At 38.9% G+C, this 27,042-nt stretch overlaps 1 protein-coding gene across 1 annotated transcript in view; it reads right to left on the reverse strand.

The window, feature by feature from the left end:
* The window catches only part of SLIT3 (slit guidance ligand 3), a 195,073-nt gene that overhangs the window by 92,529 nt on the left and 75,502 nt on the right, over positions 1 to 27,042 (reverse strand). The window contains exons 11-15 of the mRNA XM_033141837.1: positions 24,322 to 24,485; positions 11,975 to 12,125; positions 10,975 to 11,049; positions 2,863 to 3,006; positions 602 to 745 (exon numbers count right to left, since the gene is read on the reverse strand). Of these exons, the coding sequence (XP_032997728.1) occupies positions 602 to 745; positions 2,863 to 3,006; positions 10,975 to 11,049; positions 11,975 to 12,125; positions 24,322 to 24,485 (678 nt within the window). The remainder of the gene's footprint in view (positions 1 to 601; positions 746 to 2,862; positions 3,007 to 10,974; positions 11,050 to 11,974; positions 12,126 to 24,321; positions 24,486 to 27,042) is intronic.

A 27,042-nucleotide genomic window follows, 5' to 3' on the forward strand; every position in this document is an offset into this window, starting at 1 on the left:
TAACCTGTTTAGGGGAAACAGGAATGTATCAGAATTGGTCCCAGAACAGATATGAAGCCAATGCTTGAGCCTTTACTTTTATTTTTGAGATATACAATGCATTGCTATACATATCTCGTCAGAAGTAAATCCCATTGAGTTCAATGGGGCTTACTTTCTGGTAAGTAGGTATAGGATTTCAGGATTATGCACCTAGTACAGTAGCTCATGTGTACTAGTTAAGAAACTAAGCGGCAAACCAGAAATTTCAAAACCTGTCTCTCTTAAGTAAGCTGATGCTTCTTGGTCCTAGGCCCCTGTCTGCAACATGGAACAATTATGCTGACCTCCTAGTAACTAAAGAGTTATTCTAAGGACCACAATGATCAAGTAACTGAAGTCCTGAAACATTCTCATGCAGCATACAAATGCTAAGTAGTAGTAGTAGTATTAATATTAATAGTAATAGTAATAATAAAACACAACCATAAATTTACTTGAACAGCTGTTGGATAATTTTAAAAATAAAATATATTGATCTTTCTTGCTTTTATGTGATTAAATTAAAGTAGTTTTATAAGCCAAATTCAACACTTAAAGTGACAAAAACAGTAATACTTACATTGTAGATAAAGAAACAAGTGTATTGAAAGCTCCAGGTGTGATTGTAGTGATGCGATTGTCATACAGAGAAAGTAATCTTACTGAGCTCAATCCTGTGAATGTATCATTGTTCACACAACTGATTATGTTGCTTCTGAGCATCCTGAAATGATTTAAACCTAGAATTAGAATTCCTTTATTGAAAGAGGGCAGGTGAAGGAGACACCATATGTGTAGGCGAGACAATCAAAAGGCATAATGTGCTAGATAAATATTAGTAGCTCAGTAGTAAAGCAAATGCTTTGCCTGGCATCTCCAAACAGAGCTAGACAGACTGTTTTGAATTCTTAAAAGCTGCTGCCAGTCAATGTAGACAGTACTGAGCTAGATGGACCAATGGTCTGACTTGGTGTTATGCATTTTCCTATGTTTCAAGTGAGCATATACAAAAATTACTGAAATTTGTACATAAGCCAGTTGTCTCAAATATGAAATAATCACTACAACCCCTAATTCTTCTCTGGCTCAGATTAAAAACTAAAACAGATAGGAATTTGTCTCTTTCTAACTCTCTCTGACAATCCAATTATATCATTGTGGGTGCCCAAGCACCCACGGTCCCCTGGAGTTGGCTCCTATGGGAGCTAGAGTAGGTAAGGAAGACTTCTCTCCTTCTCTCCCACTCCTTAGTTCACTTCTGCAGTGCAGCAGGAAGGGAAGCCGTTGGGTAGGGAAGGGAAGTTGTGACAGTTATTTTCTAGTGGGCTGCAGGTTGCTATGGGGATTAAGGAAAGAAATGGGAGTGATTGGTTTTTATGAGCTTTTCCAATAAAGTTCAGAATTTTTGTTATATTTTCAAAAGGGAGCAGCCCACCACTATTAGTGAAGAGTGCTTCTGTACACACATGGCCAAATTATATATTGGGTATTATAAACACAAATGTCAACTGTAGCCCCTGTTAAAGCCCAATGTCAGAGATGCAAAAGAAGGCCTTGTCTCTGAGGCACAGGGACTGGGAAGCTGGAGAGCATACATTAAGGCCTTAAATGAGCCAAAGTCTGCCCACTCAGAAATATAGCTTCAGTTCAAACAAATAATCATTATTAATATAGATTAAAAATAGTTCTCAGACTTCTGTTATAGGGCAGCCTATAAATAGTTAACATAAGTGAATTTTAAAAAATGGCAATGCCTGTAATAACAGTGTGTTCATCAAGTGAAATACAGTGAAATATCTGAAACTACAGAGGAGTTTTACATTGCCAGGTTGTGGCTCACCTCTGTGTGATTTAGATTTACAGACAAATTCTGAACTTGTTTCTGATCTAGAGGAATGAGATGTTTCATTGCAATGGTACACAGGACATACAATAGTATATACATTCTGCCTCTAATGTAGTTTTGTTTTAAAAATACTTATCTAAAATGATTACAAGATAGTTCAGAAAAATGTTGTTTATCATTATCCATTAGGGGGCCATGATGCTTCTACAACCACATTCCATACAGCAAACCAAACAGCAACAGCTAGCTGGAGGGGGAAAATGCAGCTCAAAGTAGAAAAGGATTTCTGAGCAGTTTCAGTGCTGGGGAAATGTGGTATATGCACCAAGCCTTACTTTGTGATAGGTCTTCAAAACAAGATCACTTCCCTTTGACACTAGGAAATTGTATGCTTGCTCTAGAACATTAGAAATGTTTTATTCTTATAGGGCAAGGAGTTATTAAGACAAGTAGCACAGGTTTGTTAGACAGCTACAGTGGAACCTTGGTTCTCAAATGGCTTAGTTGACGAACAAATCGGCTCTTGAACGCCAAAAACCTGGAAGTAAGTGTTCCAATTGTCAAACTTTTTTAGAAGCTGAACATGGGATGTGGCTGTTGGCTAGTGTTTCCAGGGTGCCTGTGCCAATCGGAAGCCAGGCCTTGGTTTTTGAACATTTTGGAAGTCGAACAGACTTCTGGAATGGATTACCGGTACGTTTGAGAACCCAGGTACTATTGTATTCAGTACTGTCAGAGAGACTTAAATTACCCACCCAAAGATTACAGAGGAAATACTAACAGATTAGATTAGGGATTTAGCACAGATCTATGCATATGCAATGTATTAAATATTAAGTCTTGTTCCCAAAAAGGCTGCTGTCAAAACCAGGAGCACTGATTTACTGCATCAGTGATTCACATTATAAGTGATCAATCAGCCAATAGATAACAGTTGTTTCTTTCCTCTGTCCCCGTTCCCTACCAAAATAAAAAAAACAAGGTTTTATACTTACAGCGTCTTGAGCCCTGTGAGACCTCTAAACATTCGCCCATGCACAGATTCCAGCTGATTCCCTGTCAACATCAGTTCCTGAACCCCTGCTGCTCCATCAAAAGTGCCTTCACGAATCTCTTTGATCTTGTTGTTACTCAGGTTTCTGAAAGTGGAAACAAATTAGATAGGCAATATTATTTAAGAAGGCTACGTGCTTTCTATAATACAAATACAGACATGCTTGTACTGGACAGTGAAAGGAGCAAACAATCGGTATAACTTGTACTAAAAGTATAGAAGTCGAGGTATTTCCTGCTGTCAAAGCTGCCCTCATTTTCAACTTTTATCACACCTCCCATTATTTCAAAGGTATGCATGACATGAAATCAAGGGACTAGCACACAGTTCCTTGATATGTTTACCAGCATATCTGCCTTTAATTACAGGCCACCACCAATGTAAAGCTGTAATTGGTGACATTGTGCTTGCATAGCAGCAAGGTTGCTTCCATCCTAAGAATCTATTTTTCTTTGCAGGTTATTTTTATGTTCAATATATATACTATCGCACAGGAACACCTGAAGTTTGACTGCAGGTAGAAAATCCAGGAAATCCTGCAATATTAAACCCCCAAATCATCCACTATTTCCATTAATTAAGCTTAGAATTTTTATTTTTATTTTACATAGCAGCTGCACGCTTTTCCAATTGACACGTTCCCAGTCATTTCACCCTGAACCAAGTCAGCATGAATTTCCTGAATAGTGAATCCTGGTATAGAAAATATAATGCCATCAAGGTTAAGGGAGAACCTTGTGGTGTTTTCTGAAAGACTAGCTGCAAGCAAGTAATAAAAACTTTACATTGCCACACTAAAAAAAAACAAGAACCAGAAAATTCCCAAACCTAAGTGTTGTACACAAAATGGTAAAATACAGAACAGGCCCGGTTCACTGAATTACAGTCTTAAAAGATGTGAGGTAGAGAAGGAAATATGGAAATAGGAACAAACAAAAATGGAGGAGAGGGGCTTATGTGACAAATAGGTGAGAGAGGAAATGTATTTAAGCCGCTGCTTAAAGATGGACATACATCAGCCAGCCATAAAACTCAGTTTTACTTATAAGAGACAACAATTGCATAGAATTCATTGCGAACATGCCAGCAGCACAGATCAGGCTTGTATGTGATGAGAAGTCTATAATTTGTAATAGTTATTTTTGGGTGAAAGTAATTTTGAAGGCTGGGGTTAGGCTTCGTATGAGTAACTGGTAGCCTGGTTTCTGTCTACTGAACAGCAGAGACAGCCTGGCTGCACAGCTTGTGACCCATCACCCCTCTTGCAGTCTGAGTCAGTAAGTGAAGGAAGCAGCGGCAACAATAAAGCACAAAAATAACCACAATAATATGAGCTGCTCCCCCCCCATGTCTCTTAAAGCAGCTTCATGCCTTTTTACTTCTAACCAAACTATAGAGATTAGAGTTTATGTTTAATGTCAGAGACAGCTTAGAAACAATATTATGACAGATGCATTTCATCTGGTACTGAGCTGTTGTCTGATGAAAAATTTAGTTAAGCATCTCTTTAAAATCTTCAGATAATGCAAGTGCTCCTTTTGCTGCTATCATGTACTGTATTCTTGTCTAATGATCAGTGCCACTTAGAGCCACTATTCTCATTACATTTAACAGACACAGGTGCATGCTTGTGAAATTTATTTATATGGGCAAATATACAGTAAAAAAACAACAACCAAGTACATAGGTTAATTGTATCTCTGAGGAGGCCGCAAATAGGTAGTAATGATCATGTCACACTTGCCCATGCTTTTACAAGCAGTATGAATAATAAGAATGTGCCCATACCTGTAAAATCTCAGAGGAGGAACAACCTTGACTTTATGCATGCTTTCAGGTTCAGTGACTCAAGTTGGCTAATTAAGATACCTTTTTTCCCTTTCTAGATAGTATTTTTCCAACCCAATCTATCCTTTTAAATATTCATTTTTGTTTTATTCTAATTAAAAAACACACACATAATGGCCTGGATCCAAAAAAACTTTGAGAGAAAAGTGTACAGTACGTATGTCAGTGGTATGCTGTGGACTCATCCACAAGCAGCAGTACAGCCTTGCGATGGCCTGGTTAACATGTAACACTAAACCATAGTTTAGCTCTGCATGGATGAGTGAAAACAACCCCAAGTGAGGTGTCAGGATGCATGCATTACCCCTCCACCCTTCTTCTACTGTGCAAAGGTTTTTAGCTGGGGCAATTAGAATAAGACCCACTATTTGACTATTGATTCCAAACCCTAAAATGTATTTTATATAATTGACTTTTTATTTCTGTTCTTTGTATATCATATTGTTGTTTCATTGCTATGGCCAATGGCTGATGAAAATAAAGATTCATTCATTCTACTACTGTGCAGCCAAGAGGAAGGAGCTTAATTTTACTTTTACTGCTTTGCATTAATTTCAAGCTAAAAATTTGGGTTTAAATTTTTTGGGTCACTTTCCTAAGGCAAATTCAGACTATGGTTTATGAAACTGCCTCATTAAATTACCCAGTATTATGAATCAGGATTCCTTGTTTGAATATAACACTAAGCTGTGATGTATAGCATAAGTGAAATTAAACTTGTCAAAAGTCCTCCACCTGGCCTAGTGGGAGGCTCATGCACATAGTGCTAAATCATTATTTAGTGTTACATGCAAAAGCAGTAAATGTGACAGTGGTTGTGTACAGGAGACTAGATGAGTAAGGAAGATACAGGTTGCAACATGGAATTCTACTGAGTCATGTTAAGAAAAAAAATGTGTAAAGTATTCTGCAAGAACTTTCACAAATAGAGCTTCTCTAGATTAATGGTAAAGGGACCACTGACCATTAGGTCCAGTCGCGGACGACTCTGGGGTTGCGGCACTCATCTCGCGTTACTGGCCGAGAGAGCCGGCATACAGCTTCCGGGTCATGTGGCCAGCATGACAAAGCCGCTTCTGGAGAACCAGAGCAGCACACGGAAACGCCGTTTACCTTCCTGCCGAAGCGGTACCTATTTATCTACTTGTACTTTGACGTGCTTTCGAACTGCTAGGTGGGCAGCAGCTGGGACCGAACAACAGGAGCTCACCCCGTTGCGGGGATTCGAACCGCCGACCTTCTGATCAGCAAGCCCTAGGCTCTGTGGTTTAACCCACAGCGCCACCCGCGTCCCATTTCTCTAGATTAGGGGTGTTTTTAAATGGAAAGCTCTTCCACAAGATGGGAAGCTACACTGCTACGTGGGGAAGAGACTTTCTAAAAGAAAGAACTGGAACTGGAATGCCAAAAGCTGATAAATATTGGATTTAGCATTTAGTGGATGGCTTCCACATGAAACAAATGAAAGTTTCTTGTAGCTGCCAAAGGCTGAGATGATATACCCTTACTTGATGCAAGACATGTTCAGGTGATTAACATTATGGATCAAGTTTGAAATGCCTAATCCAAACTATAATAAATAGTTTCACACAGATGCATGTATTTCATGGCAGGTAACATAATAATGTGCAAAATGTATTTTGTGAATTGACACTAAACTCCCAAGTTCTGCCAACATTTTACGTAACAGTGACACAGGAGAGATCCCCCCCCCCCAAGCTCATGAAATATTTTCCACAAGCAAGCACTCAGCATGCTAGTATTATATTCAGATATTCTTTTCCTCCTAAGCGCTTGCAGTTTACATTCATTAGAGGCAAGCATCTAATGGCTTTTCAGTATTCATGATGAGCTATCATGTAAATTTGTACCAAGGGACTTCTTAAAAGCAGGCACAGTTGACCCTGAAATCAATTGTGTCAATGAATCCTTTGGGTCCACTTAAGCACATGACTTATTGACAGAACAGACAAAGGCTCCAAGTGAATGCTGCTCCATATATACTGTTATTGCATACCAATAATGCATTTTAAGTTGTCTTATTATCTAGGTATTGCTTTGCCTCCTTTGATACTGTGGACAGAGAGAAAATGGGGAAAGCTGGAGAGATTTAATGTTTAGAGATATTACTCTATTAAAGCTTCAAGGTATAACAGATTTTACTTCTGGCACAGTATAAGTGCCAAAAAATGGATACAGAGGTATCTAGAATACTGTTGTATCATTTTCAGCATAAAAGTTGACATCTTCAGACTGGTGTAGGTAAATCAATTTAAAATTTCCTTAACAGTAGTGCCTTATTTCCAGGTACTCTCCCACAATCTTTTATTGCTCCTACCACACTATGGGGAAGGGCTGTAACTCAGAGGCAGAGCATCTGCTTTGCACACAGAAGGTCCCAGGTTCAATCAGCAGCATCTCCAGATACTGCTGGGAGAGAAGCTTGCTTGAAACTCTGGAGAACATCAGCTAGTCATTACAGACAACATTGCACTAGATGGAGCCAATGGTCTGACTCAGTATAAGGTAGCTTCCTATGTTCCTATCTTAGGATGCTTGCAGAAGCCAGTGCAAGGATTCAGCTAGCTGCTAGCACAACAAGGATTCACCTGCCTCCCCAATACCTCCCCCAAATCTGCCCTGGAGGGTTGGGGAAGCCCCCAGAACCACACATGGGGGAAGGAATGGAGAGATTCTTCTGTCCAACAAGCAGAAGTGCAGGTGATGATGGAACGACCATAATACCTTAATACAGAAATCCATCATCTGTTCTGGGCCTACCACTACTGTCACTTTTGCATGCAAGTAATAGTCCTTCTGTAATACTATACAATTAACAAGGATAATTCTAGAATGAGAATAGGTGATTCGATCCTGGTTGCCTGTTCTAATCTGTTCACTGACAGTGGTCAAATTATGGCATAGCATGAAAGTGCAGGCTCCCGCAGAGATTACCGGTATTGCCATTTTTGCTTCTCCTCTGGTCCTGCTGCTGCAACACATATACCGGTAATGGCTATATACCGTATATACCCGAGTATAAGCCGACTCGAATATAAACCGAGGCACCTAATTTTCCTACAAAAACCTGGGAAATCTTATTGACTCGAGTATAAGCCGGTTCACCTTTGCCGCTGTGGAGGAGGAGGAGGAACGAGCAGCCTGAAAGCAGCCTTTTGGGCTGCTCCTTCCTCTTCCTCCTTTGCCAAGTTTGCATTTATGCAAGCAGTTCAGGAATGGAACAAGCTGCCTGGGGAGAGTAAAGAAACGCCATTCTTGTACGCTTCTTAAGGAATGGTTGACTGGGGTGAGTGGGTGGCGGCACGAGCGGAGAGAAAGGGCTTCTTTCTTGCCACCCCCCACCGCCCGCCCCACTCAAGTATAAGCCGAGGGCAGCTTTTTCAGCACAAAAAATGTGCTGAAAAACTAGGCTTATACTCAAGTATATACGGTAATAATTTTTAAAAGTAACTTTTAGCAAAAGTTACTGTTGTGCATTATTCACTAACTCCCATGTGGAGAAGACAATTGTTCTTACCCATTTTATTTACACTGTGAAAAGTAGCGCTATCTTTCTGTGCTAAGTTGCAGCAACCCCTTTTTGTTATAAGTCAAATTTTTAAAAAGCCTATAACAATAAGAACATGAAGTTCGCTTGGAACCATCTTTATTTTATTTTTAGTGCCAGGTGAAAACTTATTATTAGCGCAGGCCTCTCAATTTTGTGTTCACTTTGTGATGAATTTAACTGCTGGATTTTAATATCTGGTAAAATAGTTTTCATTGCAATTTTTTTCAGGGTGGGTTTGGGTATTTCTCTGTTTGCTTTTGAAATAATCTGTGTGCATCATGGTGAAAGAGAAGTGGATAAAAAATAAGTAAATAAGTTGTGTGACTAATAAACCACTTAATTTAGTTGCTAGTAGGAAAGGTGAGTACATGGAGAAAGAGGGGTTTGATACACTAGAGGCATTTTGGATAAACATGAAATTATTTGTTATAAATCTGTGTTTAAGTGCTTTTGGGTTTCACACTATTTCACAAAATAGAATTAGTTTCAGAATTCTAATGAGCAGGAGTTGGCAAGAGCAACCCTGACTCACGGTTTTTAGGAAATAATCATGTGCACAAGGAAATTTAAGTCTGTCTTTAACACTGCAATATGGAGCACAATATATCCTACTTCTCAAGGGACAAAAAAAGCATACAGGTAAGGGAGAGCTTTAAAATATAATTAAAAAAACCTGAGAGTTTTCTGCTTGGAGGCATCTATGGTGTATCTTAATGAGACTGTTTTATGATGAAATGCAAGGCACTATTACCTCTTGCTGCCAGAAAACAGGCATCTGAACTGCACCTGTACTCTTAAATTCTTATCGTCTGCCAAGAGTAGGGCACAGATAATTTATTGCTTCATAAAACATAAAATGCTAAATAGGAACACGGCTATTCCACACCATATTGATTGAAAAGCATTGTGGCTCTGTCCAACTGTCCCTACTCCTTAAAAATCAAAATGCAAAAAGAGGACAGTTCCAGTTCCAGATTAATAAAATCTCACATGAAATTAAGTAAAAAAAGAGAAGAAAAAGAAAATCAAGGTATGTGTATATTTTTAAACTAACTACAACATTCAAAAGTTTGTCAGTTGATCCTGATATATACCGGTATTTTCTACTTTAGGTTTCTGGGCTCTAAATTAAAGTGATTTTATGGCAGTTTTACAAAGCTATATAAATTCCCCCATTATTTTTGTGATCAAGATCTACAAAGCTCCATCAGACACACACTAGCTGGACTAGAACTGAGCAAAGTGATCCAAGCCACCCTTGGAATTGAGACCTTTGCGTAGCCTGGAATGAACAGTGAGCACCAGATGTTTCACTATTTGTGGACATGGGAAAAGAGAAAGAGAGACGTCAATACATAAATATAATCTCTATGATTTCCTTTAACTTTGACTCTGGGCATCAGGTACAGGCAATTTAGTATTAGCACATTATTAATTCATTTCAGATGTGAATGTAGCCTTGCAAGCTCAACAGCAAGGTCAGATAAGAACCAACTTGCTATACCACGGAATTTAACATAACTTTAAAAACATATACCAAGTTTGATTTGTGTAATACTTTTCTCAAGGATACAAATATTCTGCACAACCCATGATGCAAAGTAACGACTGCACCACAAATCAAAACTTTCCTTCACAGGAGTAATGTGAATATTTGCTTTACTCTTGGTGGTACAAGTATTCTTTTTGCCATGAGAAAATTGAGTGGGAAACTAACAGCAGCTGCCCAATTGGTGTGCTATCCACAAAAAGAACATACGCCATATTTTGGGTCATTCTGCACCTAAGACAATTATGTACAGGCAGGTCTAAAGTTTCCTTGTTAAAACTATATGCCATCATTTTAAGTCAGTTTTGGGATGACGTTGAGGCAGAAAGGCCAGATAGAAAATGCCAAGGAACTGTCCCCGGTGCAGCGCAAGGTGGTGGAAGGGCTCTCAGGATGCTACAGAGAGCCCCGGCCCCACCTGACCAGCAGCACCTCCTCTGGCAGCAGAGGAAGCAGCGAAGCTTCCAGTGGGGAGGGGCATGCATTTCAGGGTATGGAGGGAAGAGGCTCTGAGGATGCTGGAGAGACCCTGCACTCCCCTAGCTCAAGGGGCGATGAAGGAGACGTGCAGCTTCCGGCGCCCCAAAGGCATTGAGGGGTGAAACGAAAGGATGAGAAGCGGGGTTTCCGTATACTGAAACTCTTTTGTTGGGGTCAGAACCGGAAGGGGCCATTCCCGGATTCTGATGATGCTTGATACAGACATGAACTTATTAGCTCTGCACTGTACATAGTTTGCACAATAAAACTATTAAAGGAAACTTGGAGTTTTGCCTGCTTACTCATGAGCAACAAACCGAGGACCTTACAGAAATGATTTTAATAAATGAAAGAACAATGCTTTTTATTATGATTATGTAGTTCAACAGTTTGCTTTCATCTGGTTCAGCAGCAAAATACCTGTTGAAGCAGCAAGCCTTCTTTATGTAGCATCATTTTGAGCAGCCAGATCCTTCTTTGTATGCTTACCAAAGCACACTAGGCTCAATGGGGCTTACTCCCTAGTAAATGTGCTAAGGCTTCCTGCCTAAATCATCGTACGTAATAACACATCGGTATTTAAAATAAAAAAGTGATTAACTTACATCTTCCTTAGGCTTGGGAGTTTCTTGAATATTCCAGTAGCTTCCAGTACAGAAATGTCATTATCATGTAAACGCCTTATGAAAAACAATAGAAGCATGTAAAACACATTAGGCCTCAGATGAACCTACATATTATGTACATGTTATGTAAATTTGTCACACAAATATTTACTGCAAAGAGCTATTGTCAGCGTGATGTAGGGGTTAAGATGCTCAACTAGTGCTGGGGAGGCCCAGATGCAAAATCCCACATAGCTCAGAGGATAACCTTAGCTCTGTCCTCTCTCTCAGTATATGTTCACAGGGTTATTGTGAGAATAAAATGGAGTAGGAGGGACATATAGACTGCCTTGAGCTTCTTGTAGGAAAGGCAGAATATAAATGCTACTATAAACTGCAATTTTCACAGCCTTTGAAAATTATGGTGTGCAGTAAGTTTGCATAAATAAATATAACACGAATACCGGTAAATAAAAATGCAAAAGCATGATAAAATGTGCATATGAATTTAAACATAAACTGCCATATTTGATACACATTAAATGTTCTAATGTATAAAGCTGTACTAGACAGATTTTCATTTCCTCCAAAGTAGTACCATTAAATATCAGTTACAGGTAGGTTGCTGTGTTGGTCTGCCATAGTCAAAACAAAATAATAATAATAAAATTCCTTCCAGTAGCACCTTAGAGACCAACTAAGTTTGTTCTTGGTATGAGCTTTCTTCAGGTATCTGAAGAAGTGTGCATGCACACGAAAGCTCATACGAAGAACAAACTTAGTTGGTTTCTAAGGTGCTACTGGAAGGAATGTTTTTATTTTTTGTTTTTGTTTTCACTAAATATCAGTCCTCAATATGGCAATTGCACCACAAGATCCACACATTATAGTTTGATAACTTTGAAAATGTGTAAGCTCAGATAGCAAAGCAGGAAGGAACAACTGAAATATTTTCATAATTAAGTATTCTATATTTTTTTGACAAAAGTGCCAGACTTACAGGTCTGTGGTATATTCTGGAAGGTGACTGGGAAGTCGAGTGAGCTTTTGATTAGAACAGTCTACAATTGTTCCCTCGCAGCGGCACTTTTCAGGACAGACAAGGTCCATGAAGCACTCTCCACTGAACTTACTCCTGTAGTCTTCTGAACCTGCAAAATAGAAGTTTTTCCAGGTAAATAGCTAGTTATAAAATAACTGTCGGGAGTAAGAGTTGGAGAAGAGAGAATTTCCATTTACTTAGGGAAGTCCATAAGAATCAGTCCAGACTATGCTCGAAATGTTTTGCATAATTCACTTCAATGTAGTTTCAGAAATCAGGGACCATCTTGTCTCTCAGAGGACTATTCCAGTGTCTTTTCACCGTTTGGAAAATATTTGTTATGGTATTAATATCCATCATTGTATACCAAATAGCATGTTAGAACAAATACTGACAGAAATATAAGGCATACAATCCACTTAGAAACAACATATATGTTTAAAACCAACTACTGTAGTTTGCTTTGCAAGGATAAATATTTTAACAGACAACACTGCAGTTGAAAGCAACATGCAAACGTTTCTACTTTAATCATCATAGGTATGGTGTACATTTAAGATGAATTGCCTACTTCAGCCTGCTATTGTACTACAACTCAGACCCCCTTTGACTTGTTTTAATGAAATGCCTTTTTATTTAGTCTCAGCAAATCAATCTTTTCAGCTTCTATTTTCTTTTTTGAAATATTACTTGGAGGTTTGAATGTGATCCTTGTGCTTATGGCAGCCAAAATATTAATGGATATGCAATCAAATAGTTGGCAGCACAGATCCAATCATGCAATATTTGCCCACTCACTTCATAGTTAATTATGGAAACAACTAAATATGTCTCTGAAATAATTTGTGATGTCCAACCATCCTAACAAACCTAATCATTCTTAACTTTTCTAGGACTCTATAAGCCAGTTGCAGTCAGAACACTGATTTACCAGTGTCAAATTCATTTATCTGAAAACAATAACTTTCCATAAGAATAATTTTGGGGAGGGAAAGGATTGGAAGGGATAATGGGCGCCAGATCTAGGGGGCCCTGGGTGCCAGGGCACCCACAACACAGGGCTCCAATGCAACTTCCGGTAGAAACTGAAATTTCCGGTAGAAACGTGACATTATGTCACAAGTGCCATTGGGCACCCATAACATGGGGCCCAAGTCAGAGTCCCTGTAAGGATTGATCAATGAAACTGCAAGAGTTTGAAATGGTCCTCAGTAAAAACCTGAATGTAAGATGGCATTTGCGTACAGAGATTTGGATTAATTTTAGCTTTAACGTTCCAGTTTGAGAACATCACTAGCACCTGCAATGGCAACAGAACAGAGCTGTGCAGAAAATATACACATCTTCAAAAACTGCCACATAGAAAGCTCCATATAAACAAGTTTTTGAAGCCAGAAGGAAAAGGGGAAACACACAGATTTACCTGCTTGAGCTTACAGCTACCTTCTGGCAATCTTGAGAAGGACATTAGAACCCTGAACAGGATCAGTGTATTTAGTGGACAAGAGACACTGCAACATTTTGTTGCAGGTCCCACTTGCATTAATCTTTCATCTCTACTGTATCCAGCAAAATGATGACATCTAAATATTTTGTTTATAGCCTACGTTTTGCACCATCTGGTTAAAATCAAACATATAGGACAGGATTCAAAGATTTGATCAAGGATAATCTTCACATGCACAAGGCTTCTGAGGCAACCAATCATATGTGATTGGTTAATCGGTGTAATGTTTTTGCTGAAAATGAAGGTGAGAACTGGGTTCGAATCACAGCTAAGTCACAGATGCACTGAATTGCCTCAGCTAATTAACTCAACTTCTTTAGTTTTTATATCGATAGGAGTGGAATAGCTTCCTTCCTACTTACTTCAGAAATACTTTGGTTTCTTTAAATCACACAACACCTAATAAGTGCTGCTACAGGGAAAACTAATAAATATTACACCAAATATGAGACTATGATACAGAAAGGAAAATGAGCTACACATTACCACTTGTAACATAACACCACCATCACGAACGCTGGGTATGTAAAATGAAACGAAACAATTCCCTCTCCTTTTCTCTCACTTTTAGTATGCATGCCTTGGAGCCAAAATAGATGTGACAAGGCAAGTCACATGTATTTATTCATGTGTCTTCCCCATTTATGTATAAAGCAGCAGATGGAGGCTGCTGCGTTTTTTTACTTGAAAAGCTGTGTATGGGTGAGGGAAACTAAACCCTCCTCTGCCTTGCTGTGCTGCTTCATGCAGCCCCCCCCCCCAATACTCCCAGCCTGTCTCACTTTCAGAGCTAAGTTGGTTCAAAAGTACTTCAAACAATGGAGCAAAGTGAGATTAGGCAGGGGAAGGAGAAAGCTGTGTTTTCATCTAAGAAACAGACCCTGCACCCCTTATTCCCTGAAAACAGGCATGCAAACAATCACACACTGAAGCATGTAAACCACTCAGCTTTGCACTGAATAATTCTTCATTCACTGAATGCCTGGATCTTAAATGTTTTATGGATTTTGGTTTTATGGTTTGAAGTTACATTATGAGTTATTTTTATGTTTTTAGTATTTTGTGAGATGCCAGGGGAGGGCCAGGGAGGCACAGAGAGGCATACCCTCCATAGCATTCCAAATCCCATTGGCTCCTATCAATGAGGGCAGAAGGTGGGAGGGTTTTTCCTCTGGTTTTTGCCCACCCACCCCAGGGGATCTGCAAGTCTTAGGATCCAGCAGATTCCAAGCCCCCAGTGCCCCACTCCAAAACATTGCATGCCATCTTAATGCTTCGACCATTGGCACTGAATCTTTGGATCCAATGCACAAGGATTTGGGATGCTATGGACAGGGCAAGGGCATGGTATCTCCACACTCATGTTTAGTACAGGTGATGTAGCAACAGTAGGGAAAAAGAAAGGTTACTGCTTATGTATAAATATATGTGTATATTAAAATTTTAAATATGGATTATCTAGAGGCCATGCAATGTAAAGTGATAAACACCACATGCCACCATCAAGTACTCCAGGCTACCCATCAACCTGCAAGGCAGCAGCAATCAACTGCCAAAGAGAGGAAATTTACTACTTAACTTGAGCCTTGAGATCACTTGGACAGGTGGCTGCTCCATCATGTTATTCCTATTATAGAAACTAATGTGAAAGCCAGCCATCTGGTTGCATTACCAGTTATAGGTGTCCGTCCATCTCTACATACATTACTTTATCAGCAGGTTCCCATGAGGTTTAAAGTGGATATGGTGCAATTCAAGAGGTACAACATTAAGTATTATGTGCAAATCATAAAAATCAAGATTGGGGAGCCCTGCAGAGGAGGCTCAGAATATAATATTACCTTGAAAACTTCAGCATAACATGAAAATACTTTTTTTTTTTTTGCAACTTCAGTATTCAAATAAAAGCTTTTCAATGACCTGGTCCATAAAATCACTTTTAAATACTTTACCGGTACTTCTATTTACACATATAATAGTTTCAAATTTTATGCTACTCAAACAGCTAATTTGAAATACAATTCTGAAACCAATTTTTGAAATCTACTAAAAATGTAGCTCCATTCCTTCTAATCCCATATGCCAGACTATTCCATTTTCCTTGGTGGCTAGGGAGAGGATGGCAGCAAACTCAAGAAAACCATCTGATCCACTTACTAAGCCACTTCTGGCGAGCCAGAGCAGCGCACGGAAATGCCGTTTACCTTCCCACCGGAACGGTATCTATTTATCTACTTACACTTGACGTGCTTTCGAACTGCTAGGTAGGCAGCAGCTGGGACCAAGCAACGGGAGCTCACCCTGTCACAGGGATTCGAACCACCGACCTTCCAATCGGCAAGCCCTAGGCTCAGTGGTTTAGACCACAGCACCACCTGCGTCACAATCCATTCATACACACATACAAACTTGCTGGAATAAACTTATTTCCAACCTTAAGTAACTACAAACTACAGTATTATCCAATATGTAGTACGTTCCTTTGTCAGGTATATTTTCAAGCTGCTGCACCCACACTATCCTATAAACATCCTCTTTGTAAGCTTATCAATTGCTGTAAGGTCCACACATCTCAGCAACTTAAGCACTGGAACTGGGGGTTTCAGCAGTGTCTCTCCCAACTATCTTGGCCGTACGTAATGACTTTTAAACCCAGTTTCACTATATTTGAAAGAGTTGGTTCTGTGACATTAAATAAGGCCAAGAAAAGGATTTGAACCAATTGTGTGACCATGTACACTTTCAAGCACAATGGACTAGATGACCCTCGAGATCCCTTGCCATTCTACAAATCTATGATTGAATGCTGATTATTTCAACACCAACGTTTTCTTAAATAGCTACATTTGATATCCAAACACCCACACCTCTATCCCCACTGTTACTCAAAGCTGCTGATCATAGCCAAATACTGTGCCTTGCTTACCATCTTCAGCTAATGATGCAATGCTAACATCTTTTACAAAACAAAATAAAAAATAAAAAAATCCTTCCAGTAGCACCTTAGAGACCAACTAAGTTTGTTCTTGGTAGTGTGCATGCACATGAAAGCTCATACCAAGAAGAAACTTAGTTGGTCTCTAAGGTGCTATTGGAAGGATTTTTTATTTTGTTTTGACTATGGCAGACCAACACGGCTACCTACCTGTAATCTTTTACAAAATTTCTCCAGCCATGGAATAATCACTGATGTTGGAAGGTAATAAATGAATTAGATGTTCAATTTGTTCATTTTAAGAGAAATTAATGCAACTTGTTGCAGTTATAACTTCTCATACTTTACAGAGCAGTGTTCAACAAAGTTGTACTCAGACTGGCCCTATTGAAATTAATGGACCTAACAGTCATATTCACAAACTTAATTGAGTCTACTCTGAATACCATTCATAATGTTTTGATATTTGTTTATTTCAATATTGCATTTATATCTGGGATTTTTATGAATAACACATGGAGTTCATGTTTTGATTGAAGACACAGTTTAGAATTTTTCATAAGTAAATCACATGCAAGATTTTTGCAAAGTTGTTCTCTGATTGCTTTTATCCATTTGAGGATTTTCTGTTTGTGAGATCTGCAGTAAACCTTCTAGTTTTATGGAATTTTCTTAACCATAATGATTCTTTTTAAAATCACTTTTCCTGTCAAAACAAGAAAATAGCTCACCTTTTGACGGTTCTGAAAACAGCAGAAGTATCCCAGCATGCCATGCTGCAGGAAAGCATGGAGCCTTCCATGGTGCTTGACAGAACCATGTTCAATTTGTATTGTTCTACCACATGGTTAGATCAAGCACAAAGGAAAATCCCATCAACAGTCAGAGTCAGAGTTAGGCAGCCGCCAAAGAGAGAGGAGCGTTGAGAGGAAGCAGCATGGAGAAGCACAAGCTGGAGATTTCATTGTGAGCTGCTGTCCACTTCTCCCATGCATAAAGGAGCTGAAGTTCAAGAAGTCAATACTTATTGCTACAAATGCAAAAACAACAACAACGCCCTATAGCACAGATTGTTAGTGCATGAGAATAACGACCAGAAATTTCTGAAGGTGTATGGTAGGAATCCAGTTAAAGGTCTGCAATTGACAGCCTTCAATGAATGTTCAACAGATCATACAAAGTGAGCATGCTCAAATTGTGAACAACATATATACCACAGTATCCAGTGATTTAATACAGTAATGCAATACTCTTACTCTTCTTAATAAAGTGTCCAGTCAATACAGTAGCAATTTCTGAAACAATCAGCCTCTTTTAAGACTAACGTATTATTTTCTTATGATTATTTTGATACCCCTAATTATTTTAATAGTGTTTGTTTCCTTTAAAATTCCACCAATGATAGAGCAAGGGTACAGCATTTTCATATATGCCACTGATAGTTAAGCAGGAAGTTTATTATGTCTGAAACTTCCCACAATTAAGCGAAGGACCCTCACAGCACAATTCTAAGTATGTCTACATGGAAGTAAACCCAACAGTGTTCAATGGGGCTCAGTCCCATAACAGCAGCCCCACTGCATCTAATCAAAGGCCTGTCTAGTCCAGCATCCTACTTCCTGCATCATTAAACAAATTTCCTGATCTGAAGACGGTCCCCATGGGATAAAGGGCATGTCTACACCAGAGACCTGGGTGAATAGTCATTCCATCTTCCTGGGAAACCCTGTAACTGAAGTTCTGTAAGCAAAGTGGGAACACATAACAGAGACCTCTCAGAATTTTGGGGTTAAGCCATTACAATTATACAGGTATAAAACTGATAAAAAAAAACTGCAATGCAGATATATAGGCCTAAGATTTGAAGACTCTTATGGATGGGGGAAATGCTGCATCAAAATGGAAACCAACACAGAATGTTATATTTCCTTTTTGGTTTTCAGTTTCTATTACATTATCATCATCATCATCATCATATTATTATTTTATATTTTACATTATATTTTTTATTTTATTACTTATGCTTTAATTGTGCACAGGATAGGTTGCATTCATGTTTAGCTGATTTTTTTTTAGAATTTGATCATGAGAATTTTGTCAATTGAACAGATCTGTAGGAAAACAGAGAACCACTACTATTAGAACTGCTGTTAATCCAGACACCACGGCTTAAAATGTGTTATGTTATAGTCCACGCTAGGAAGCAAGTTTAGTGCAAGGTGGGCTGTTAGCTTCCCCCCCCCTGCTCAATACCGTTCAATACATACCAAGGGAGAGGGGAGTGACATGGTGCACAAAACAGCACATGCACTTGACACCGCCTTGGACCAGTGGCCAATGATATTTGAAAACAGTCGTCATCCCTATGAAAACTCAAGCCGTGATCCAAAACGCCATGAAGACCACCTTTCTTCTACAAATGCTTTTAACAGCTGCTGATAAATGGAGGACAACGTGCTCTGACACAAATAATTCTGCTGTAATGATAGAGGTTACAAAAAATGTCACTAAATATGCAGGTGCCTATGTTGCCTCAGTCTTCCACATTTGTACCAATGCTGCTATCATCAATTTGGATTGAATTACTGAGAGGCAGCATGTGACAGGGAGAGATTTATGTTGGCAGATGGCTCATTGTCCTACCTTCATTGTTAGTTGTGTTAGTGGTGTGTATGACAACTATCTGGCATTGTAGCAGCTAATTAAATCAGTTAAATAGAACAAGAATCAAATGCTGCAGATACTGGGAAAACACATTTGGTTATCAGAGCTTCAAATGAGAAAAAAACACTCTTATTGTTATTGCAGGAAAGGGCAAAGCTCTAGTGACTTTCTGTTTCCTTTAAATATCTGTTCATTAGCAGGGAAACAGCAGAACATGGACAGATCAATCAACTGCTAGTCAAATGCGACAGAAAGAGTGGACAAAAGGAAACCTACAAGAGAAAACAAAAAGAGACGTTTCTCCGAGCGGAGTAATATTTCTCATGCCATTGGCAGTGCACACCATAGAGCTGCACACTAATCAAGGAGCCCTGCCAATTCTAAAGCGGCGCAGGACTGCCATTGAGCAAGTACAATCTGCTGCTGGATTCCTTTTGATTTCCCTTTAGAAAACAAATCTGTATAGCAGTTATCTTAATCAAAAGATGCCAAGTGAACAAGCCTGCTGAGAAGGAGAGCCTCTGGTGAAATAGAGTTGGCATGTCTCACTTGATGCTTGGATGCCACTGGGCAGGTGTAACCGAGGGAGAAGACTGCTTTTATGACTGTTCCCAAAAATGGCAGCATTCCCTCTCTTTTCTGAGAATTCATATTTAATACATAGCAAGGCTATGGCTAAGGAAAAATGTCCTCATCCGCATTCTCCTTTGAATTTTTATAAGTCCAAGCACAGAGGAGGAGGAGGAGGAGGAGGAGAAGAAGAAGAAGAAGAAGAAGAGGATGAGGATAAGGAGGAGGAGGAGTTGGAGGAGGAGTTTGCATTTGATATCCCGCTTTATCACTACCCTAAGGAGTCTCAAAGTGGCTAACAATCTCCCTTCCCTTCCTCCCCCACAACAAACACTCTGTGAGGTGAGTGAGGCTGAGAGACTTCCAAGAAGTGTGACTAGCCCAAGGTCACCCAGCAGCTGCATGTGGAGGAGTGGGGACGCCAGCCCAGTTCACCAGATTACGAGTCTACCACTCTTAACCACTACATCACACTGGCTCTCAGAGGATTTAAAGCCATTTGATTAAATCTAATATTTGCAAATACAGGCAGATCAACCTTGCTTCGCGATATGTCAGGCAATATGAGAACTTTTCTTCACACAATATATTCTGAGTTTCTTCCATTCAGGATGAGAGACAAAACTACTACATCCCCTTTAAATTAAAAAAGCCATCAAAACAAGTAATCTAAAGATCCCATCACCTACATTTCTCCACTATATCCTGTATGAAACAAGGATCTTCAAAAATTAATTGCCTCTGAAAACAATCCAAAAAACACCATCACATATTAAATCTAAGACTTAAGTGTAAACTGTCAATGAACCAAATATATGTTTTCATTCACATGCACCATACACTGTTTAAACTTGCAATGGCCAGCTGTCACCATGTGCAATGATTATACTGTATATACTTTAGCAGTACTGTATATATATTGTTTACCATAATTTCTTACTCTGTGTTAAGCAAATGCAGGCTGCAATCGTATATCCAATTTACAGAGAGTAAACTCCACTGAACTCAATGAGTCTTAATTGTCAATATATATCCTTGATCAGCTAGCTGCAATCCTGAAAACTACACATGGAAGATGCCAAGCAGAATTCTATCAAAAGGAAAAACTCACAGTGCAATCCTATGCATGTCTACTCAGAATTACCGTAAGCTTAAGGTAAGTATGCATAGGACTGACTTAGTAGGGCTACAATTTTTGACACTGCTTTCTTCATCACAATAGGACTTGTAAAACACTTATTACAGATATGCAAAGCACCGTTGTTGTCTCCTCTCTAAAGATCCCATCAAATATTCTCTGCATAACCATGGACAAGAGCTTCCATGTATTTAGGCCCAAGTATGATTTTCAGACACAACTGACTCAATACCTCCATAATTAACCCATACCACATGACTTAAGTTTTTGAATTTATGTACACCTACATAACCATTGCCCAAAAGCTAAACACCCAGAGACATAGAATGTGAGTAAAACCTGTTTCCAGTTGTATGCAGTTTTCCTCCCCACGAATGAAAATCAATTTCCTATTTATTATCCAAAATGCATTTTTCTTTCAATTAAAAGAACGAAGTATTCCAATCCAGTGAAAATAAATTAATAAATTATTGCTTCATTTGACTGAACTTAACTGTAACTTAAACAAGGCTTCCCAATGCATCCAGCGCAGAGGGGAACTTGAACCCATATCCAAGCCCTCTGCACGTTGACTCTCACTGGTATTGTTTTAGCAATCAGTTTCTTTAAATATCAGTACTCATTGATTAATTGTTGTGGAACAGATATGGTTTTACAAGAAGACATTTGGTCAAAATATCATGAGGTTGCATCAAGCACAGTCTTTCCATTACTGTAATATTCTTTGAGCCAATAGAAACTTCAGTGAATGGAAGAGCAAGGGAGGAAATTTGCACAAATTTCTGCTTCTTCCCCCAACCCCCTCTGCTAACCTCCTTCTGTTTTCCCCAACCCTATGGAACACTTTTTGGGGGGAGGGAGCAGAGGGGGCTCTAAAAGGAAGGTGAAAAACAGCAAAATTAATTGGATACATAAAACTTCAAGTAGATTTAATGTTTTGCAAGCAGAACTCTAACTTATTTATATAATTAATATAGAAATATTATTTAGATGCCATAACTTTTATTGTATTGACAAAGGGCAGTTTATGAATGATGGCTTATTGTGGAAAAGAAGGGTAGATGTCATCTTTCCTCACAAAGAAACCAGTGCCTTCTGCCATCTGCTCTTAGTTGTCAGAAGTGCAATTCATCATAGTCCTTTTTTCAGGAGGAAAAGGTAGCAGTACTCATTTTTATGTGAAGGTACTGCAAGATATTCCATCAATGACAGCCATTTTTTCTTCTCAGTCTAGTTAATGATTTTCTGCCACATAAAAATCTACCTATACTTGAAGCTCTCAACAATGAAATAGGTGGCATATTATACTACTGCTACCCACATTTAAATCACGTATGTGTAAGGAACATGAGGTAGTAGACAACTAACTTTTACTCAGAGTAGACCCACTGAAATTAATGAACAGCACTAAGTTGGGTTCATTAATTTAAATAGGTCTGCTCTAAGGAAAACTTAGCTGAATACAATGTGAGCAAATAGAATATTACAAAATGGCCCTCTGCACATGCCTAAATGATGAAACGCAGACTAACAGTAATTATTGACTGAAACTTGAAAAAATGCTAACCTGAATCAACTGCAGAGTTCTAGACATGATGTGCGTTGAAATGATTATCAAATGCTACAATTACATTGTTTTTTGAATGTTTGCAATCTTAAAGGCCAGCTCAACTAATAATTTATTTTATGTATTACAACCATTTGTATATTGCTCAATCAGAATAGTCTCTAAGTGGTTGTCATAAAGACATACACTTATTGTATGGCTTCCATAAGAGTTAACTGTTGATTTTCTTCCTGAATATTTCATCTTTCCATTCAGCCACTATTTTGCAACAAAAAGGCACATCAATTGAACATCAAACATTATTAAAACACCATACTTTCAATTCAGGTTGCCTAGTTAATTATATTATGATGCCAATGTGGTACAGTTCTCATGGGCAACTAGTGGAGATGCTTTTTGCCATTCTCAGTTCTGAATGCTGCCCTTGTCTTTAACATTTTGTGAACCCAAGATGGCATAAATTGAGACCTACCAAGCTGAATAAAGCTCACCATCCCTGAGTTTTGGCCTGACATGAGGCCCAGCTGGATAGCTAACCTGGGGGGTTGCCCAGTGGAGCTGAAGGGCAACACACTCTGTCATTGGCCAAATCATCATGGTAATAAGAGGACCAACCTGGCTAAATATATCAACTAAAGAAGGAGCAGCTGCAGCGAGCCTGTTTTCCCCCTTCCTGGGAGGAAAAAACACTCAGCTGCTAGCTGTCCAGTGATCACAGAAGCAAATAGAAAGGACCCTCTGTCGCCATTCATTGGCCTAAAGAACAAGAGCCACCAATTACTATTCAAGCAAGAACACCAGAGATGAAAGATCAGCCTGGTCCAAATTGGATATAAATTCTTGTAGTTCGATACTATGTTCTGGCCTTGAAGAACTTATCTCCCTAGCCAACCTTTCCCCTCTACTGCCCTTACCTTGTGTGTCTTATCGTTTTAGTTTGTAAGTCTGGTGGTGGGACCTCTCACTCTCTCTTCTTTATTTGACTCTTTTTGGGAGACAATAATTGTCTCAAAAGCAGAATAAATACAAAGAGGCTTTACTGATCATCAGGTGAACTGCCATTTATGGCCAGTAGGTTGAATTTGGCAAGTAGGTCACACAAGTTGCACAGACCTGTGTGGTGCATCTCTCTCTCTCTCTCTCTCTCTCTCTCTCTCTCTCTCTCTCCTTCCTTCCTTCCTTCCTTCCTTCCTTCCATTCATGTTAATCCACTATTTTATAGTTCATCCATGAAAGCATAGAACTTGCCAGACATTTTTTAAAAAAGACTCTCCTCTCCCAATCACCTCATCAGTATTATCTCTTTAATTTTATTCTTCAGATGTTGGGCACTCCCCACTCCTGCCCAGGAGCACTTCTAACCAATTTATTTATTTACTTACTTAAAAAAGGCCTCTGCAACTATCTCCACATCTACTACCTCTAAAGAGATACTGACTGCACCATTGTCACTGAAAAGTCACCTGAGGGGGTTTGTCAAAATAGTTAAAACAAGGCATGCTTTCACTCGCAGGCAAAATAAGTCCTCATGACAAACCCTTTATTCAGTCAGTGAGATCTTTTCTCATGAATGAAACATTTGAATTCTTTCATTTCTTCAAGAAGTCATATGATATATTCGGCCACTTGTACCTTATCTCTTTTACAGGCAGTATACAGTCCTGCATTCTTTTAAAATTACAACCTATCTTTGAACCTATATAAATATATAAACCACAAAGCAAGCTAAAGGGTTGCCTCTCTTTTAATGCATAAGGTAAACAGGTTTTCTGGAGGACTAATCCAATTTTTCCAATTTAATTTCAGAAAGATGCTACATAATATCCATTATAGCAAACACTGTCCTACAGATTTGATTAGTGGGCTCTCTGGACCTGCTTATTTCTGAACTGAAAGTGCAGTACAGCCTGGATAAATGAATTACCTGAGCAACGGAACTTCTTGCTCTTGATCTGGCTGATTCGTTTGTTGGCAAGGCGACGTGGGCTGCTGCATCGAGCGCCGCTGGTTTCTATTGGATTATCCTGCAGGTAATCAGCCAGCCACTTCAAATGGCAGTCGCACACAAATGGATTCTGAGCTAAATGCCTGCAAGAGGGATGGGATGTTTAACCAGAAGTGACCTGTGACATTGTACTCCATCATTGTTTCTTACAAACATAAAACTGAAGAATAGAGTAATTGAATCAGCTTCCAATACACCAGGCCTGGCGGAAGCCACATGGAGCTGCACTTGAATGGAAGAAATTCTGTGAACCATCTTATTTTTTAGCCCATTAAGTCTGCAGCGAGTCTTTTCAAGAAGGAAACAAAAATTAATATAGCAAAGCTTGCTTTTAAAGGGCACAGACCTTCTGTCTACAAAAGGCACTGTTTTCATGCAACAATACACTGCAGTTGAATGCATCTTTTTAGAAATACACGGATTAAAATAATTCTTATCACAAAAAAGCACTGCAGACAACAAATTGCATGTTTGTAAACCAGTGTATTTTTGGCCAGTAAGCAGTCTACAAATGAACTTAATATGTAAATGTGCTAATCAGAGCTGCTAAATCCTTATGTAAAATAGATTTACTCCTGAGCATCAATTAAAAATTGATCCTGAACAAAATTGATCCTGAAACTAGAAGCCAACTAATATAACAACAAAAGTGTAGGTAAAATATAACAAGTCAATGTTTATTAGAAACTTGAATTGAGTAAATGGGAAAACATGTCTTGCCACTTGGATTCTGTTTCTAATAAGCAAATACCAAAGAATAAAAATAAAAGAAAGGGACTGGCCCTGCCCCACCATAAAATTTCCTCAAAGGGTTAGGCCAGACTTCCTCAACATCAGCCCTCCAGATGTTTTGAGACTACAATTCCCTTCATCCCTGACCACTGGTCCTGCTAGCTAGGGATCATGAGAGTTGTAGGCCAAAAACATCTGGAGGGCCAAGGTTGAGGAAGCCTGGGTTAGGCACTTTTGATATTGGTTAAAGTCACCTCAGCCAATTATGTATGACAACACTAACAAATCTTCCTTATTTTAGATTATTTTTCAATTTTTCAATATATGTTTGAATCTTTTTATTATATGCAAACCAGTAAAATAAAAAGTTATAAATGAATTTAGATTTAGGGAAGAATCATAGAGGTATTAAAAACAACAACAACAACCCAGTGCTGTTTTATGGGCCATTTATCCAACAAACAACCTCTTGATGTGCACCAGGTCTTCACCTGGATTAACTTGTATTGTGTGAGTTACAGGTAGGTAGCCGTGTTGGTCTGCCGTAGTCAAAACAAAATAATAATAATAAAAATTCCTTCCAGTAGCACCTTAGAGACCAACTAAGTTTGTTCTTGGTATGAGCTTTCGTGTGCATGCACGGTATCTGAAGAAGTGTGCATGCACAAGAAAGCTCATACCAAGAACAAACTTAGTTGGTCTCTAAGGTGCTACTGGAAGGAATTGTATTGTGTGGAATGTCTGATTCCAAAGTGCAAAGAGGTCATGAGTCAATGTGGCAAGCTGGTACACATAAAATGACTCATTGCATAAGCAGCCTTCCATTTTAAGGAAGGTCCAAGTGGTTTCCTGATCAATTTTTGATCTGGTTAGCTTTGGTCATTGAAGACTTATACTGTATTAATTTCAAGAGTTTAAATTGGTGAGAAAATTCTTTCCCCAGCATATCCACACACAAAAAATTGGTGAGTAAACCAAAAAAGTTTCTGACGGTGCCAAGCAGCTTAGCTTATTCAAAATAAAAGAATTCTCACGCACATGTGATAAATGGCTATCCAAGAAACTGTCAAAAATAGTATATACAACTTATCTAATAAAAATAAAACAATTTTGACTCCTATTAAGCCTTACAACTTGATACCATCATTCACTATAAGAAAGAGAACAAAAATAGATCAAATTGATATTTGGGGGGGGGGGGAACACTCCCATATTTTAACAGCAACTAAATCACCAAAAAGGGATTATATGTAATGTTTAATGGGCAAAAGTGGGAATACAATTTAAATATAAAGATTTTTAGTAGGGACTGATACTGATTATTCTAGTTATGCAAACAAACAAATGTTCCCAAGAGAATGCAATGCAAGGCCAAGACAAGTGCCAAAAAATCAAATACAGCGGTACTTCAGGTTACAAACACCTCGGGTTACAGACTCCGCTAACCCGGAAGTAGTACCTTGGGTTAAGAACTTTACCTCAGGATGTGAACAGAAATCGCGTGGCGGTAGCACAGCGGCAGTGGGAGGCCCCATTAGCTAAAGTGGTACCTCAGGTTAAGAACAGTTGCAGGTTAAGAACGGACCTCCAGAACGAATTAAGATCGTAACCAGAGGTACCACTGTATGTAGGCTGAATTTTGGTTCCTTATTTTGAAACCACCTTTTAATTAGACAATGACTAACATGTTTAGCAGTGGAACTGCAGTAGTGAAATCAGAACACAAAACACTGGTTAGGTGGATTTCCCACTCTATGCACCTATCCCATTTTTGGTTTCTAGCCTAAATATCTACTTACTACATCCAATTTATTTGGAGTCTGTTCATATTAGCAACTGCGTAAAATGAACACAATAAGCATACAATATATGAAGAGATAATATTGTGGATGGAGTGGGATGAGGTAC

Source organism: Lacerta agilis, chromosome 2 (assembly GCF_009819535.1).
Source record: "Lacerta agilis isolate rLacAgi1 chromosome 2, rLacAgi1.pri, whole genome shotgun sequence".
Taxonomy (NCBI): Eukaryota; Metazoa; Chordata; class Lepidosauria; order Squamata; family Lacertidae; genus Lacerta; species Lacerta agilis.